We start from the raw sequence: 16,341 nt of genomic DNA, 5'->3' as shown, positions 1-16,341 counted from the left end.
GACATCAGAAATGGCTTCCCTCATTAGACCATTACAACCTGCTATATTCATAGGTAGTGCAATTTTGTAATTTTTCCCTATAAACCCTGGTAGAGATTGCTGGTTGAATGCCAATATCTATGGGCTCTTTTCTCCAACTAATAGCAAATTTAGCAGAGCACACACCTGCATAAAATTAAAACTACATTTTCTATCATCTTTTAAAACAAAATATGGCCATTTTACTAGGTTCAGATAATGGCATTTAAGTAAAGTATGATGTGCCAGTTCCAGGAGCCTTCTTTAAGAGATAATAGGTGTAGCCCTTTTTCCTGTTCCTCCCTTTAATCCATCGCCTGGAATATGGATGCCAACATTTTGAATCTTGAGGACAAAAACTACATGCCTGAACGGTAGATGATGAGTAAAGGATTCTGTGGAACAGAGTTGCCATATTTGCCTTGTAGGACTCACCTCTAGAATTTATATCAATAATCTTTTTTGTATCACTTTTTAAGGCACAGATATTTTGAGTTTTGCTCTTGTAGACAGATAAGTCCGTTATGGGTTGAATTATACTCTCCTGCCTCCTCCAAATTCTTACATTGAAGTATTAATCTATGGTGCATCAAAATGTGGCCTCACTTGAAAATAGGTTCATTGTAGATATAATTAGTTAAGATGAAGTTATTAAGGTGGGCTCAAATCCAATATGACTGTTGTTCTTATAAAGAGGAGAAATCATTCCTGCATATACACACACAGAGAATGCCGTGTGAAAAAGAAGGCACACATCAGGGTAATAATTCTATATCAAGGAATGCCAGGAATTGCCTGTAAATAACCAGAAATGTATTTACTATCATTGACTAGGTCAGAGGCATGGAACAGATTCTGTCTCACAGTCTTGAGAAACAAAACCAACCCTGCTGACACCTTGATCTTGGATTTCTAGCCTTCAGAACTATAAGACAATAAATTTCTATTGTTTATGCCACTCAGTTTGTGGTACTTTGCTATCGCAGCACTAGTAAACTAACATACTATGTTAACCAATTAAAGACCAACTTGAATAACCTTGGCTTAATCTAGGGAAATATTCTCACCACTCACACAGTAGAAACTTCATATACATATCCATGTGCCCGTCTGAACTTTTATTGTAATTTCTCAGGCTATTCATTGATTAGAGTTTGGTCAAATGCCAGAATGTCCAAATAAGAGAATTTTATTATGACTGTCCCCTGAAAGTACAGTTCTGTCACAGAGGAATATGCTAGCCAAGCCCAAATATTTGATTTATTTTACTCTCCACATGCAATATTTTTACCTCAGTGGAGCAATTATAAGCATCTCATCCAAAGTATATTCACAATTATTATTGATTTTCTTTGGTCAACTATTGAATGAATAAGTGAATGAGGTAGATATGACTGACACTAACCTAGAAATTACTTCAGAGCTTTTCACTAAGTGCTGGGCCATAGTGTTTAAAGGTATGGATCTGGAGTCATATGTCTCTGGGTTCAAATCCCAGCTATCATTTGGTAGTGATGGCTTTCCCAGCAGGTCCAGCAGAAGGACGTTCTGTGATGGGGTTATGGGGAAGGCCTTGCTCAGCTCACCTTTACCCAGCCCACAGGTCTGGGAAAATGGAGCTGCAGGACTGGGAGCCAGGGTTATGAGGGCAGGGCCACAGACAACAGGGTGCTTGATACCACTAGCTGCTTGATTTTGAAGGGTTATGTAATCTTTTTGTGTTTCAGTATCCTCATCTGTAAATAGGGAATATAATAGTTACTTTCATATAGGGTAGTTATGATTTATTTTATGTAAAATACCTAGAATTCTATAATGTACTGCAGTTAGTTTGTACTGGCTTACAAGGATGGATAGTGTACATTTTTTTTCTGATTCTGCCAGCCTTCCCATCCCCACATCCAGTGATATCATATTGGTAGCTTGAAATTAATTGGCCATGGTGGGAGTATTTACAACTCAGAAATTGGCAAACACAATACATCAGGGTTGTCTTGCCCATACACCGTTCAGTTAGATGATGCCAGTGAGTTCTATGTAAATGTTGACATTATTATCATTACTTCTGCTCCTTTATGGCTTTGAGAAGGCACTGTACTAACTAATTTTGAGTTAAGATAATGCTGATGAGATTTCTTTAGCAATTAATGATCTCGGGGGAATCAGACCATACATTTGTGGATTATAGATCTTAATCCTTAACTCATTTGGGTTGATTTTTGGCTTCATTTGTACAGGAACTATTCCCACTTCTCTGGCCTCCCCACATGGCACAGGCCTAGGACAGAGTAGATGCTCATAAAATATTTAAGTGAATAAACAAATAAATAAAAATTTCTCAAACATATTCATTTTCAAAGGACTTTCACATTCTATTAATCTTTTTTTTCCTCAAAACTATCCTCTGATATTGAGAGGTCCTGTTTTATTCCCATTGCATAGATGAGAAAACTGGAATTCCAAGAGGTGCCTGATTAGTGATTTACTTTCTTTCATCATATTATGTCTATTATGCCAATGTTTCCCAAAATGTGTTCCATAGATCCTAAATTCTGAAGGTTGTTAATAGTTATTACATGCCAAGGGAACCCATGGAAAAAATAAGTTTGGAAAATAGTGAAGTAAAAAAAAATTTGGTTTATTTATTATAGAGCCTTATGAAGTCAGTGTGCATTGTGAACTCCAAGGGTAGTGGGCATAGTAAAATATGTAAAATCTGTGGCATTTCCTGTATTTGACCATAGATTTTATTGTATTTTCTTTTTTTAATAAAGCATTCAATGGTATTAGCGTGAAACATCACTATGGGAGTACTGCTCAGACTTTAATGTGCATATAAATCACCAAGCGAACTTGGTCAAATGCAAATTCTGATTCCACAGGTCTAAGGTGAGGCCTGAAATCCTACATGTCTAGCAAGTTCCCATGGGATGCCTATGCTGCTGGTCTATAGGCCACACCTTGAATAGAAAGGCACTACAAGATACTAGAGTCAAGAAGAAATATTTGGCATTACAGTGAAAGAGCAAATGACACCACTGCGGTGTTCTACTCACACTCAGGACCAGCTATTTCCACAAGTATGTTGTTCAGAGGAGTGAGGGACAAAGGGACAAATCCGTATGAAGAACAAGTTACTGAGGAGCAGAGAGCAGGACTAAATTAAAGAAATGAAGTAGGGCGAGTCTCATTCAGCTGAAGTCTAGGCTGAAAATTCAATAGTGAAAGGGCACAGAGATGGTTCAACAGCCCCTCAATTGGCATATGGACTAAGGTATTTATTGTTCAAATCCAGGTAAGAGGAGAAGAAAGCCAGGCCCAGGATGGGTCCTGACTTACTTATTATTTTCTCTCTCTACCCACAGACTCAAGTTATTTTTTAAAACTTTTCAATACTCAAAATAGGATATTAATGTTACAAATTGGAAGGGAAAATGTGGACTGCGATAAAAAGAGGGTAACCTGAATCACGTGAGTAGGTGATACTACAGGATGTAGTCAGCTATTTAAAGTCTTCATAAACCCTTCTATCTCATAAGGATCCTTCTTTCTGACCTAGTCTGGTTCTTGCTGTAGCCTGGGGACTTAATATTGGTGTCTGCGTTACTCTAGTAGTGGCCATTCTCTGCTGGTACCGTGGCTAAGCAGACCTTCTCTTCTGGTTCCTTGGCAACAGTGCTTTTATAACCTTTGTGGGTCACACAATTCCTAAGTGTGGAGCTGGGATTAGGCTAATGGAGATGTGATAAGGCTCTCCCACAGTGTTTCTACCAGTGATTCACTTCTACCAGTTATAGCCTGACATATTTTGATAACTTATTGAAAACAATAAGGTTAATAATTCATGACTTCCTTGTAGATCAAGACCTTTATCAGCACAAACAAATCATTTTGCCTAATTTTATATTTTTTCCTTGTGTTCTTTGAGTTAGGTTCATTTTGTCACTTCTACTGTTTACATTTTTACATTTATTTGTTCATTTTTCTGCAATACTAAATTATACTCTAGCAATTATATTTTGTAACCCAAACACAAAGTATTTTGTCTTTTGCTAAAGTGAAGATTTGTTTTCAGAACTAATAGATTTTATTTCATTTATGTAGTGGTATATTTTTGAATTTTTATGGGTCTTGATTTTTTAATTTACTTTTTAAAAGTTTTTCTTATATTACCTGCTTTGTTTCTTTTTATACTTTGTGTGTGTATTAATAATTTTTTATTCTATTTAAATTATATTGTTGGTTACCTAAAAACAGTATTTTTAACTTTGATTTCATTAGAATTGACTTCTGGCTAAGAATAATGAATGGTTTAGTGTGTTTCATCTCTTGTTCACCACCCATAATTGTGAATGGCAGTTTGACTTTTTAAATAGTTGTCAATGATCAATACTGAGGTATAATTTGTGGTTACAAAGAGGCTAGTTTGGTCTTTGAAATGTAAACAGTGATAAGTTATGAATGAGTTAGTCATTTTCCCAAAAGTATCTGCCCATGTGTTTTGAGTCATAACACATTCCTGATCACTTGTAACATTTGTTGTTACATTCCTGATCACTTGTAACATTGTTGTTGTATTCATAGTGTCTCTTGTTCTACAATTTGGGTTTGAGCATAGTCAGTTAAAAATAAATTTTAAAATATCATAAAACAACTGTCTGATACCCAATAGGCCTTAGAAAACTTTCTTTGCTTCATGTTTCAGCTTTGTATTTATTGCTCTTGTTTTATCTGGTGAAATTGTCACACATGTCAGATGGTGTGCCTCATTATAATGAAAAATGAAACAAAAGGTGCTTTTTTTCCATTACCCTATATCCTGAAATAGCCAAAATATATACACATGGCACCAGAAGAACAGGGAATTTGCCCTTAAAAAAAAAAAACTTGTTTTAAAAGTGTAGTGCAGACAAGTTAAATCCAGCTGGGAATTCTGTGGGTCACAAGCCATGGCCGGCCATGCGGAATTGAAACCTCCATCTAGAGCCAACTCTTCAGAAGATTTACATGTTAGGTTAAGCTGGAAGCATATATTTGGTTGTGTTGTCTTCTTCTCCTTTGAAGGTTCTGATAGCTGCTTAGTGAGTAAATGGTTATTTTCTCAAATCAGTGATACATTTGTTGTTTGATTCAAAAGCATCTGATATCATCTTAATCTAAATTTTAAAACTATACACATAAAACTCTGTATGCCAGCAAATCTCATCTATAGTTCTAGTTTGCTATTTACCTATTTGATTAGTGTAACTAACTTTTAAGATATACTGTCGTTTAAGACATACTATCACTTAAGCTATACTGCATAAGTCAGTACACCTCAGCCTGTAATCCTGCGCCTTTGGGAGGCTGAGGTGAGTGGATTGCCTGAGCCTGAGGGTTCGAGACCCACCTGGGCAACTTGGCAAGACCTCATCTCTACAATAAATCAAAAAGAAAAAGTTAGCCGGGCGTGGTAGCGCGCACCTGTAGTTCCAGTTACTTGGAAGGCTGAGGCGGAAGGATCGCTGGAGCCCAGCAGGTCGAGGCTGCGGTGGCTGGGAGCAGCCACTGCACTCCAGTCTGGGCAACAGAGTGAGACTCCAACTCAAAAAAAAAAAAGTGATCTTTAGTAGTAACTCTCAGTACACTCACTTGTAAATAGTTCCTAGAATGTTTTTTTCAGAATGTAAAAATATATGTATATACATCCTTGTAAGCTTACACTTTGCAGCTCTTTATTGTTTTCTGATACTTTATGTATATATATGTATAATAGTTTTTCCATGAAAATGACATCCCAAAATATTTATTTAAAAACAAATAGTAACAATAGATAAAAAACATTTAAAAGTTGTTCTTATTTTAGTAATTGTCATTTTAAATGGTTTAATCAAAACACCTTATCTTGATTTTTTTTTTTCTTCCCATTTCCAAGCAGGTAAAGGACCTGAATCTTAGGAAACACTTTACTAAGCAGTAAAGCTGTGCCCAACCTGGAAGGCCTACTTCACATTTTGGCTCTATCAGAAAGCTTTTGAAATTAAACATCCTTAACAATAAAAAATAGAACGTAATGACTACTTTAAGCAACTCAGCACTTTTAAATTCTGTTTTCAAACTGACTTAGGGTAATTGTGTTTTGGGGGGAAAACTCAAACAGCAAGTCCAGCTTTTATAAAGCAACCTTAACAATAAAAATAGAACAGAATGACTACTTTAAGCAACTGGGCACTTTTGGCTTTGTATTATTCTGTTTTCAATCTGGTTTATGGTAGTCAAATTTTCTTGGGGAAACTCTTAGCAGCAATCCAGCTTTATAGAGACACTCTCCTAGCTGAATTTCTACTTGCAAAGAGCATCAGTAAAGTCTTCAAGGGTATTATCCTTAATAACAAAGAAATTGCCACATTTTGATGATTCTCATTATAAATGTTAAGACTTAAAGCAATATCAAACATGCTTAACAAAATTTAGCTTTTTTTCCACTGGTTTTCCTTTACAGTTAAAAAATATATTGAGACCTCTTTTATTTTGAAAATTTAAGCATGCTACACAAGCAATATGTTTCCTATTCTGAAATTAATATGTTTCAAATTTCACAGGTTTGATAAAGTTCTGTGACTGTCATCCATTCGTTGATGGAAACTTTGAAATCTTTGATTGCCTGGCAGGTCATTTACTGACAGAATCCTTTACTGATTGTGTCAAATTCATTTCAAGGCATGATGCAGCAGCATAGCAATTATAGAATGGTAAAACATACTGAATGCTAAGTCTACAATGATTTGGAGGAGTGAAAGTCCGTTCCATTCTCTTACCAGTGAAGAAATGGCAGAGCTGACCACTAGACTATGAGGCTAGGTTGCTGGTTTTAGGGACAGAACTGGGTTCTGCTATTGTAAGTGTAGAGGCAATTTGCTTTCAGGTACTTCTCATCTTATTTGGATGAATAAATAAAAATTTTTAGCATATTTATAATTGGAAAAGTTTTCAAAGTAATACGGGATGGTGGTAAGCACACAGATTTTTATAGTTCAGTATCACAGCTCTCCAAGAGTTTTCTGGTTTCCATACCACACTCAGCTTTTGAAAGGCATCATCTGGGTCATCAAGTTGCCTGTCAATCAACTGCATTGCTGGAGTGGAAGAGACTGAGACCCTTGTTGAAGACTGCAGTTTGGCTACTGGTTTCATTTATTCACAGGACCTAATCGTTATCTCAGTGGCTGGGGATACCATCCAGCATCACAGAAAACTTGGTATTTGAAAGTTTATCTGCAATGATTCAACACATGATTTGCTTTTAATTACAAATACTGATATGACGATGCTTTTATATTGTAAAACCAATAAATACAAGAACAAGTTTTAAACATGTGATTTGTCCAAGATATTTGGGAAAGAAAAAAAGAGTCATCTTTTCCCCCCAGTATTTGTAAAAATCAATTGATTCCCTAACCTTTTAAAGATTAATCTCTATATGGATCATATAGAGATGAGAGTATGAGAAAGAGCATGAGAGAGATCATCTTATAACTGCTTTAAATAGCTTTAGATCATTTTTCCCATACTGCCTTTCTTTTCTGGAACTTATATCTTCACAATATAGCTGGGTTTAAAATATTTCTAATGAGCTGATTAATGGAAAAGAAGATATGTATTGAACATATATTGTAAATTTTACTGTAAACAATTATGCATATCTAAAAGACACTAACTTTAAAATGGTACAAAAAAGTGAGGACAGATTTTGTATCTGTGTATGGCATGCTGAAAGTGCAGATATCTGCAGTCTTGAACCCCAGCTCCTGGCTTATTTCCATTTCCATTTCTTTATACAACTTGGGCTCCTTTAGAATCAGTGATCAGTATCTGCAAGTTCTATGAATTTTGATTGATTTGTAGGGGTTGTACCATTACTTAGTTGACTTGCAGACAGAACAATTGGATTTTCCCCCACCTCATGTTTTCCTCTTTTGAGAAAGTCCTTGGCGGGGAGGACTTGAAATAAAGTTCCTGCCTTGCCCTGGGACTCTGCCTGCAGCAATTCTTGTTGAAAAACAAATTTGGGAGCCGCCGTTTCTTTGGGTCTATAGATGCATTGGTTGTTATCCTGACAGGTTCTTGAACTTTGGTATTGCTTCAAAATTAGAGCGTTGCAAATTTTGAAGGTGTAAATGAAGCTTTTCTTTCAGGTTTTGCTGGTGCTGACAAACTGCTGAAACTGTTTTTGTCCATTAGCCATAATCACTATCCTTTTTCTCTTCCTCCACATTAATTTTTAAGAACAATTTAAATGACCTTTGGTAACTTTTTCTTCTGATATTTTTCTTCCTCAATACCCTTTTCTCCCAGATTTGGTCCTAAAGAAAGGATTATGAGTCATGTAAACTGCCAAGTACTCCTGATTCACATAAAAGTAGAATAGTCCTCTCCCCTCTTATCTTTGGGGGTTATGTTCTAAGGTCCCCAGTGGATGTCTGAAACCACAGATACTAACAAACCCTATATATACTATTTTTCTTAACAACAATAACAGAGCAGTTATAGTTATATAATGTAATCAAAGTTATGTGAATATGCTCTTTCGCACGCGTGCACACATAATTCTATAGTAATACACTCACCTATTTTCTAACTGTGGTTGGCTATGGGTAAATGAAGTCTTGGAAGGTAAAACCTCAGATAAAGTTCATTTTATTTATATACCATTTTATTTATCTGATTTGTGTATCTACTTATTGGCAGCCTTTAAAATCTTACTCTGCTGCAGTTGAAATGAAAACATCTTTACATTATTACTACCATCTGTCTTTGGGCTTGCAGTGTTTGATAAATCTCAATAGAAGGACAAGAAGAACCACAGATAACTGTCATAGTAGGTTTTCCTGAGATGTGGGATCCTCCTGCCTCAAATGGAAGTCTCAATGAGGTTGTCTGGTTCCAAATCAGTGTCAATCACATCCCTAGAGGGCGCTGGTTCCCTTGAGAGGTTTGGGGGTAACCCTGGGTTACAGCTCAGGATCATGTCTCTTTTTGCCTCCCAGGAACCTGTGGAAATACTGGAATCCTTGTGTGGGGAGTCTACAGCTGGAAATGGCAAGAGGTAGCCCACATATTCCTGTCTTCTCTCAGGCTTCCTCTGAAACCGTTCTTGAAGGCAGGCATGTTATTATCAAAGATGTTAGATTTAGGACTAGAAGGTACAGTTGTAACTGAGAAGTGCAACCCATCATGAAGTCACACAGTGAACCGAACTGGAATGATCCCAAGCATTTCAAACAAGTCCTCTTGTCATTTGACTCTGCTGTTGCTTGTTAAACACTTTTTTCATAATGTCATTAGGGTGTTTTTCAGCTCCCAATTCTTATAATTTCCACTTCATAGCACTCTGAGTCTCCAAGCAGAGTTTGATGGCAGGCAGGGCACCTGAGCCTCCTGGGTTCCTGTTACCGGTCCCAGTTCCCAGACATTGTGCCAGCATGAACTGAAGTTTTTGACTGAGTGCTTTTTAAATTTAAATATTTCTTAGATGATCTTTGATAAGGAAAGAAATCACTTCCAATGATTGTTTTGGAAAGATTCAATTACTTTTTCAACCTCCCTTTTAAATCTCATCGCCCTTAAAAATCAGCATTTAAAGTAAATGCTTGGCTTAAACACATTTAACAAATATAAAGGAATCCAGGATGTACTTCTAAGTATTAATATTTCTATCTAGTTCTCAAATTATGTTTTTTTCAGAATCAAGATTATTTTAATGCAATATTTTTACAAATTAAAATGACAGCAAAAGATATCTGTGACAAACAAAATATCAACATTTTAAATGAAAAACAGGATCCAGTCCTGCACTTGTAGAACCTGGTCGCTCTTGCCTTGCTTTGATACTGTTCCTGGTTTCAATCAAGCTTTATTTACAAATATAGCAAAAGGGACTAGGGGCCATAGTTTGCTAATTTTTAAAAATCGCATTATAATATTATCAAATTATGTTTTATTTTCATCGTCTTCTTCTAAATCACCATCACTTGAAATTAGATATCTGACTAGTAAAAAGACTATCTAGGTATGTAGTGTTTACTTTAATCATATTAAAGAAGCAACTTGCCTGTTTTAGTTTTTGCAACATACAAAATGTCACTCATGGTCTGGTAACATAGGTCATACCAAGCACATGAATTAAATTGTATTTGAGAAGTTTTGGAGTCAAACTGGGAAAAAAATTCAGAAATATGGTATAATGGCCAAGTTTACTTTTCTCAATCTGGAAAAAGGGAAAAAGCGCACTTTAAATAAATTACTATTCTTTCATATCTTTGCAAATAATCTACTCTTCTATATTGGCTAGTATTTATTGTGTGCTGGCTATGTGCCAAGAATTGTAGCTGCATTAATTCATTTAGTTTTCAATTAATTCATTTCATTTCTAATCAATTCATTTAGTTTTAAATAACTCTTCTTATCCTCATTTAGAGTTTAAGTATCTTGTTTAAAGTCACACAGCTAGAAAGTAGTTAGACTTTCTATCACTTAGGCAGCCTGACTTCAGGGCCTGCAAATTTGCTTTAATTGTATCTATAGTGTCTCCTAACTTTTGAATGCTACATTGAAATTATCCACTCAATATTTTAGTAAATATAAATTCACTGAAGAAAGATTGCTTTTTTTAAAATTTGAGATAGTGTTGCTTTGTGGTGAGAACAAGATCCAGAAACAGTCTAAATTCACATCTCAGTAATGTGACCATGAACAAGCTACTCAACCTGAAAGTGTCATAATTTCTTTCATAAAACAAGCCTTTCTCTTGCGGCCAGTACTTAATTAGCTCACATCAAAATGTCTAAAATGGTTAAAAAATACTCAGTGATGATGATTTACTCTGACTAGCAGAGACCTGGTGCACCATCTATGTTTCGTGATTTGAGTCTAAGGCAAAAATAAAGATTAAAAAATGCTGAAATATTTATTTTAATGAAAGTGTTCTCTAAACATGAGGTTTTTCTTTAGTATACACTTCTAGAATGTGCTTAGCAAATGGGATGCAAAAGTACTGGAAACTTCTGCTTGTATCAGGCTGCTAATTAATTTACCTACAAGGAATTTCTTGAGTAACTGGTATGAAAAGAAAATTCCAGTGTTTTAAAGCCTTCTTCATCTCAGGTAAATGTTTCCTTAAATGCATCGCAATAGCACTTACTGAGTCATCTTTTTGCTATCCTACCAATACCATAAGGCGTTTACTCTATTATTACCATTTTAAAGATATAGAAACATATTCAGGATCACTCAACTAACAGGAATTAGTCAGCATGAAGGCACACGTTGTCTTCCTTCAAAGCACAAACCTTTACTATTGCCCATGCTAACTACAGCTAAAAATCTTAAAAACAACCCAGATTGAAGTAAAGATTATAAAAAGGCAGAAAAGTGGTATTTTAGTGACTCTTCCACCACTTAGAGACAAATCATTCAGCTTCTCTAGGACACAGGATCAGTAGAATAAGGACACTATACTATTTGGAGGCAGACTGAGGCAATTTTCTTAGTCTCTATTTTCACTAATTTTTATTATTTATGCATATGGATTTGTTAAGCATCTACTATATGTGAGGCACTGTGCCAGGAACTAGGCAAGATAAAAATAAATAACACAGGATGTAATTGTTTGCATAGCTTGAGACTAATAGTGATTGTGTTGGGGAAGGGTGTGACAAGTCAAAGTCACCCTAGTAGACAGCTATACCAGAGGAGAAAGGCAATACATGCCAGTTCAAAGGAGGCAGGAGTGTAATCAGTTGGGATCATTAATGGAAGTTTTCAAAGAAGAGGTGCTATTTAAACTGAGTTTTAAAAAAGTAAGAAGGAGGATATTCTGGGTGGAAGAGAATATAGCTGGAGATAAGGTGATGGGAAATCATTATGTGTTTTGAAGAAAAAAGCAGTCTTCTGATTTGGATAAAGTGCAGAATACTGGAAGATAAAGCTAATTTAGATTGAAGAGTCAGATTAGAAAGACTAGGTTACTTATGAAGGAAAATAAAATCTCTAAAGCATTTAGCAGGGTATGAAGGCTCAGAGCTCATTTAGGAAGAGTAACTCAACCTAGTATGTCAGTTTCAAGTTTAGAAAGAAACCTGAGAGAATTCTTGTACCACTGATTGAAAATAGGAAGTCAGGAAGAGTTGGTTTACTCTCCCTTCTAAATTCAGATTTATATGTGTTTAATTTGAAGTACTATGGAAATGCTGGACTAGACTTAGGGAGAAGGGGCAGAAGACATATACGTATGTCAGATACATACATAAGTGAGGTTTGAAGATGGTATAATTGTAAAAAGAAGGAGAATGTGAGGGGAGATAGCCAAGTATAGATTTCAGGGATGTACACTTGAAGCCAGCTGGTGGCTAGAGAAGCCAGTCAGGGTAGAGAGAAGCAGCAGTCTCAAAACAAACAAACAGATAAGCAAGCAAAACACAAACAACAGTAGGAAAGCAGGAGAATGCAGTTTTTGAGTGTAAAAGGAGGAGAGAACAGCAAAAAGTAAATGACAACTCATCATATTGTAAGGTCCTGAGATCTTCTAGGTTGTTGAGGTTGTTGTAAGACAACCTGTTTGTTTCAATATTCCTCACAGCAGGTGCAGTACAGTGTTTCACACATTCTTGGGAATCAGTAAATACTGATGGAATATTATACTGTGCAATGCTACACAAGTTTGAAGAGGTAAATACTGAAAAGACCATTTGTTTTTATAATCAGGAGATCCTTGGTTATTGCTCACAGCTAACACCATATTCATTAGAATGAGTGTCTCCTAGGGGTTGTGAGGAAATAAACATGGGAATCAGAATAAAGGGGGAAAATCAAATAACACAAGAGGAGGACTGTGAAGGGATCAACAATGAAGTGTGATTATTTTGTTCTTTATATTAGACATCAAAAGAAGAAAGGTAATATGTGATGGAATCATTTTTACAAATCTCAGAAAAACTAAATGCAATAAAAGGCTCACACAATGATGACTGGGAATACTACATAGGTTTTACATTTATTATGGCCATTGACAAAAAATACAGAAATAATACATATATCATCTATAGTAAAATTCATGCACATCATGAAGTCTATTAATTTGGACTTCAACTATATGGCTGAAAGTGACATCAGGTGTGTTGGGAGCAGCAAGAAAGGTGGGGCTCATCATTGTTGTAGGAACACAGGGTGTCTTCCTCAAGTTCTTCTATCACAAATAAGCTTTTCAACTGGTAGAACTCAGTCTGACGCTTGAGACTATCATCTAAGGCATTACTAATTTTTGAGACTGTTTTCAAAGGCATCACATATTACACAATTATCAAGCAGGGATTCAGTACTGACATTTGCATTCTAGCTTAATAGCTACATTTACTACTCCTTATAATTTAAAATGTGTATTCTGGCAAATAAGTTTTCTACCTTTTCAAATAATGAGATTACCTCTCATTAAAGTCAAGTTTAACTTAAACATATCTGCAAAATATTTCCAGTATATAGCGGTTGGCAGAAAATATGATTATAGAGAAATTTTACATTTATATAAAATGCAGGAATAATGATTTGTATTGTATGGTATTGTAGTGAAATAAATCAGATTTCTGCTTCTTCCTCACTCTTTTCAAATTGGAAATTGGACATGGCAATTCATGCAACCCCTTTGCTGGAAACCCCATTGAATGTCTGGCTAACTAACCCTCAGAGCGATATGTTTTTGCCTTGACAGCTCTCAAAACAGAATTCCATTTGCTATTCCTTTGTTCCAGCTGCTCTTTCTTAAACTGGTCTTGAAAAGAACTATGGGTATCTTCATCCTCTGCCTCAGAGATGATCTCCATCTTCTGAATGATGAGTTTAACAAGCTCATGCTGTTTTTCCAGGAGAAAAGTGAGATCCTTCAGCCTAAAAGAACATACATATTTTGTGAATTTATTTTCAATTCTTGTCTTAGTCATTCTGAGTGTAGGAAGACATAAGTGCTGGAAGTATTCTATATCAGATTAATTGTGCTCAGATTATAGATGCATGGTAGTCATAATCCTTCCAGGGAATACGTATTTTTGAAGTTTAAGTGATTTCCCCAAATTTACACTGTTTATGGAGAGTTTATTTTTGTTCCCTGTATACAGATAAGAAAGTATTGCACAGAATGGTTAAGCAGCTTGTTCACAGTCACAGAATTAGTGAGTACCTAATTTTATACGTGTTTGAACTCAGGTAAACTAACCCTAAAGCCCTCATGCTTCACCAATGTCCATCACACTGTTACTCCAGGGATCCTTAAAATCTTTCAGGGTTTTGTTGTATGCATTCAGATGGCTCATGCAGAATGCAGTTTACCATACTGCACCCAAGGAAAAGGAAATTTGCATTTTACTTTGTATTCATTTACTATTTGAAGGCAAACCAACTGGTGAATAGTAGCAAATAGTTTGTTGGGTCTAAGAAATGTCTTAATACACTAGCTACATCCATCAATAAAGCATAACATATAAAGAAAATAAGCACTAATATACAGTGTAACTGAATACCACGAATTATCATTTAAGAATTTTAAATTTCTCAAATACTGATAGAAGAAAAAATACATACCTATATTTCTGCTTTAATATTTCCATTTCCAAAGACGTGTCAGTATTTGGTATTTCTTGTCTTGTTTCATTGGAACAAAAAATATAACAAAATAGACGCTACGGGATAAAGCATAGTGGTTACTCAAGTTGAATTCAATGCAGGAACTATTTCTTGAGCATGTGCTACAATGTTACCACAGGACTAGGCTCATTTGCACAAATACTCATAAGGCACAGTTGTACCTTCAAGGAACCCACAATCTGCCATGGGAAGCAGATATGTGAAAACTTATAAAATGAAGTCATATATATTAAAAAGAAAAACTAAGGGATGATTTCAAGATGGTGACAGAGTTGGTCAGAGTATGTGAGTCTCTGCATAAATGAGTGGGCGCAGGGATGAATATGCATGCAAGGGTGTTGGCAAGTGGGTGTGTAAGTGTCTGACTGAGTGGGTATATGGGAACAAGTGATCTAAGTTCTTCCGCTGAGGTGGTTGCCCCACACATCTAGGTCCCAACATGCTCCACAGCCCAGAGGCAGGCACCATCTCTGTGACTAACCCAGAAGAAAGTATCAAAAAACACCTGCTGGTGGCTCCGCCTGCCATGACAGCCTTCGGCACAAGATTGGACATTGGCAGTGGGGACCAAGGAGAAAATACTACAGACGAACTAGTTGCCAAGCCCCACTGGTGGACAAGATGCAGAGAAGTTCATACCACATTTATCTTCTACCTGGGCAGACAGGCTCTGGTTTCCTCAAATAAATAGCAGAATTACTCCCTGAAACTGAGGAGTGAATTCAGCATCTCTCTGACATTGATCATTGCCAATCCAAAGAAGATACCCTGAGTGCAGTATCCCCAGAGGGATAGGACCCCCAGGAGACTCAGATGCCCCATCCCTCTAACTGAAACATTTGTGAGTCTGTGGTTGCAACCAGAGACAAAGAACCGAGCCCTCAGTAGAGAGGTGGCAGTGAGTTTTAAAGTGATCCAGCTCTCTTTTCCCAGCGATTTGTGAGGTGTGTGACCCAGGCGAGGACACACAGAGATGGCTGAACACAGGCAGATCACTTGGGGCAGTTCATAGCCTCCCTTCAACTGCACAGTGAGCAGGGAGTCTAGAAGTCAGAACCTTCATCCTCTGCTGCAAGCCAAGAGTAGCGATGTTTGGTTTACATCTACAAGGACCCTCAAATTTCAGAAGCTGCCACAAGGGGGTGCTCAAGTATTACAAAAGTTTTTTTTTTGTTTGTTTTCTCTGCTCTTTCTATATACTTTGCAGGGGTTGTGTGCATTTTACTTTGTTTTACTCCTTTTTCTTCTATTTTTACATAAGGCTATACATGAGTAAATATTTTCTCACGTTGTTGGTTTTAGGTTTTTTTGTGCATTTCTCTTTTTTATTGGTTTGTCTGTTTGTTGGTTCATTTGTTTTTCCTTCTCTTCTTCATTCTCTTCATTGTCCTTTCTTCTTCCTTCTTTCTTTCTTAGTTCCTTTCCTTTCCCTGATGTTATTCTGAACCCAGAGGAGATACATATGTTCCCAGTTGCATGGACATACTGAGAGGTGGTAGGAAATGAGTCCCTGAGGGCCCACCCCCAATCAGTGAACACTGTGATCTGCAGGCACCTTTTAAATCTTAGCACCCTCAACACACCTTATCCAAATCTAGAAACTGTCAAAGGACAGCACAGCTCTCCATCTCCAACCTGGCTTCAAAATCGAAC

General features: G+C 36.4%; 1 protein-coding gene across 1 annotated transcript in view; it reads right to left on the bottom strand.

Moving 5' to 3' along the window:
* Positions 1-11,225: 11,225 nt before the first annotated feature.
* Positions 11,226-16,341, bottom strand: part of TRPA1 (transient receptor potential cation channel subfamily A member 1) — a 62,881-nt gene continuing 57,765 nt past the window's right edge. The window contains exons 26-27 of the mRNA XM_021708007.1: positions 14,626-14,723; positions 11,226-11,330 (exon numbers count right to left, since the gene is read on the bottom strand). Of these exons, the coding sequence (XP_021563682.1) occupies positions 11,291-11,330; positions 14,626-14,723 (138 nt within the window). The 3' untranslated portion in view covers positions 11,226-11,290. The remainder of the gene's footprint in view (positions 11,331-14,625; positions 14,724-16,341) is intronic.

The sequence above is a fragment of the Carlito syrichta genome, unplaced genomic scaffold, assembly GCF_000164805.1.
Source record: "Carlito syrichta isolate Samal-C Ts95f unplaced genomic scaffold, Tarsius_syrichta-2.0.1 Scaffold55349, whole genome shotgun sequence".
Taxonomy (NCBI): domain Eukaryota; kingdom Metazoa; phylum Chordata; class Mammalia; order Primates; family Tarsiidae; genus Carlito; species Carlito syrichta.
The sequence above is the reverse complement of the archived record's forward strand: the minus strand, read 5'-3'. Positions and strand labels throughout refer to the sequence as shown.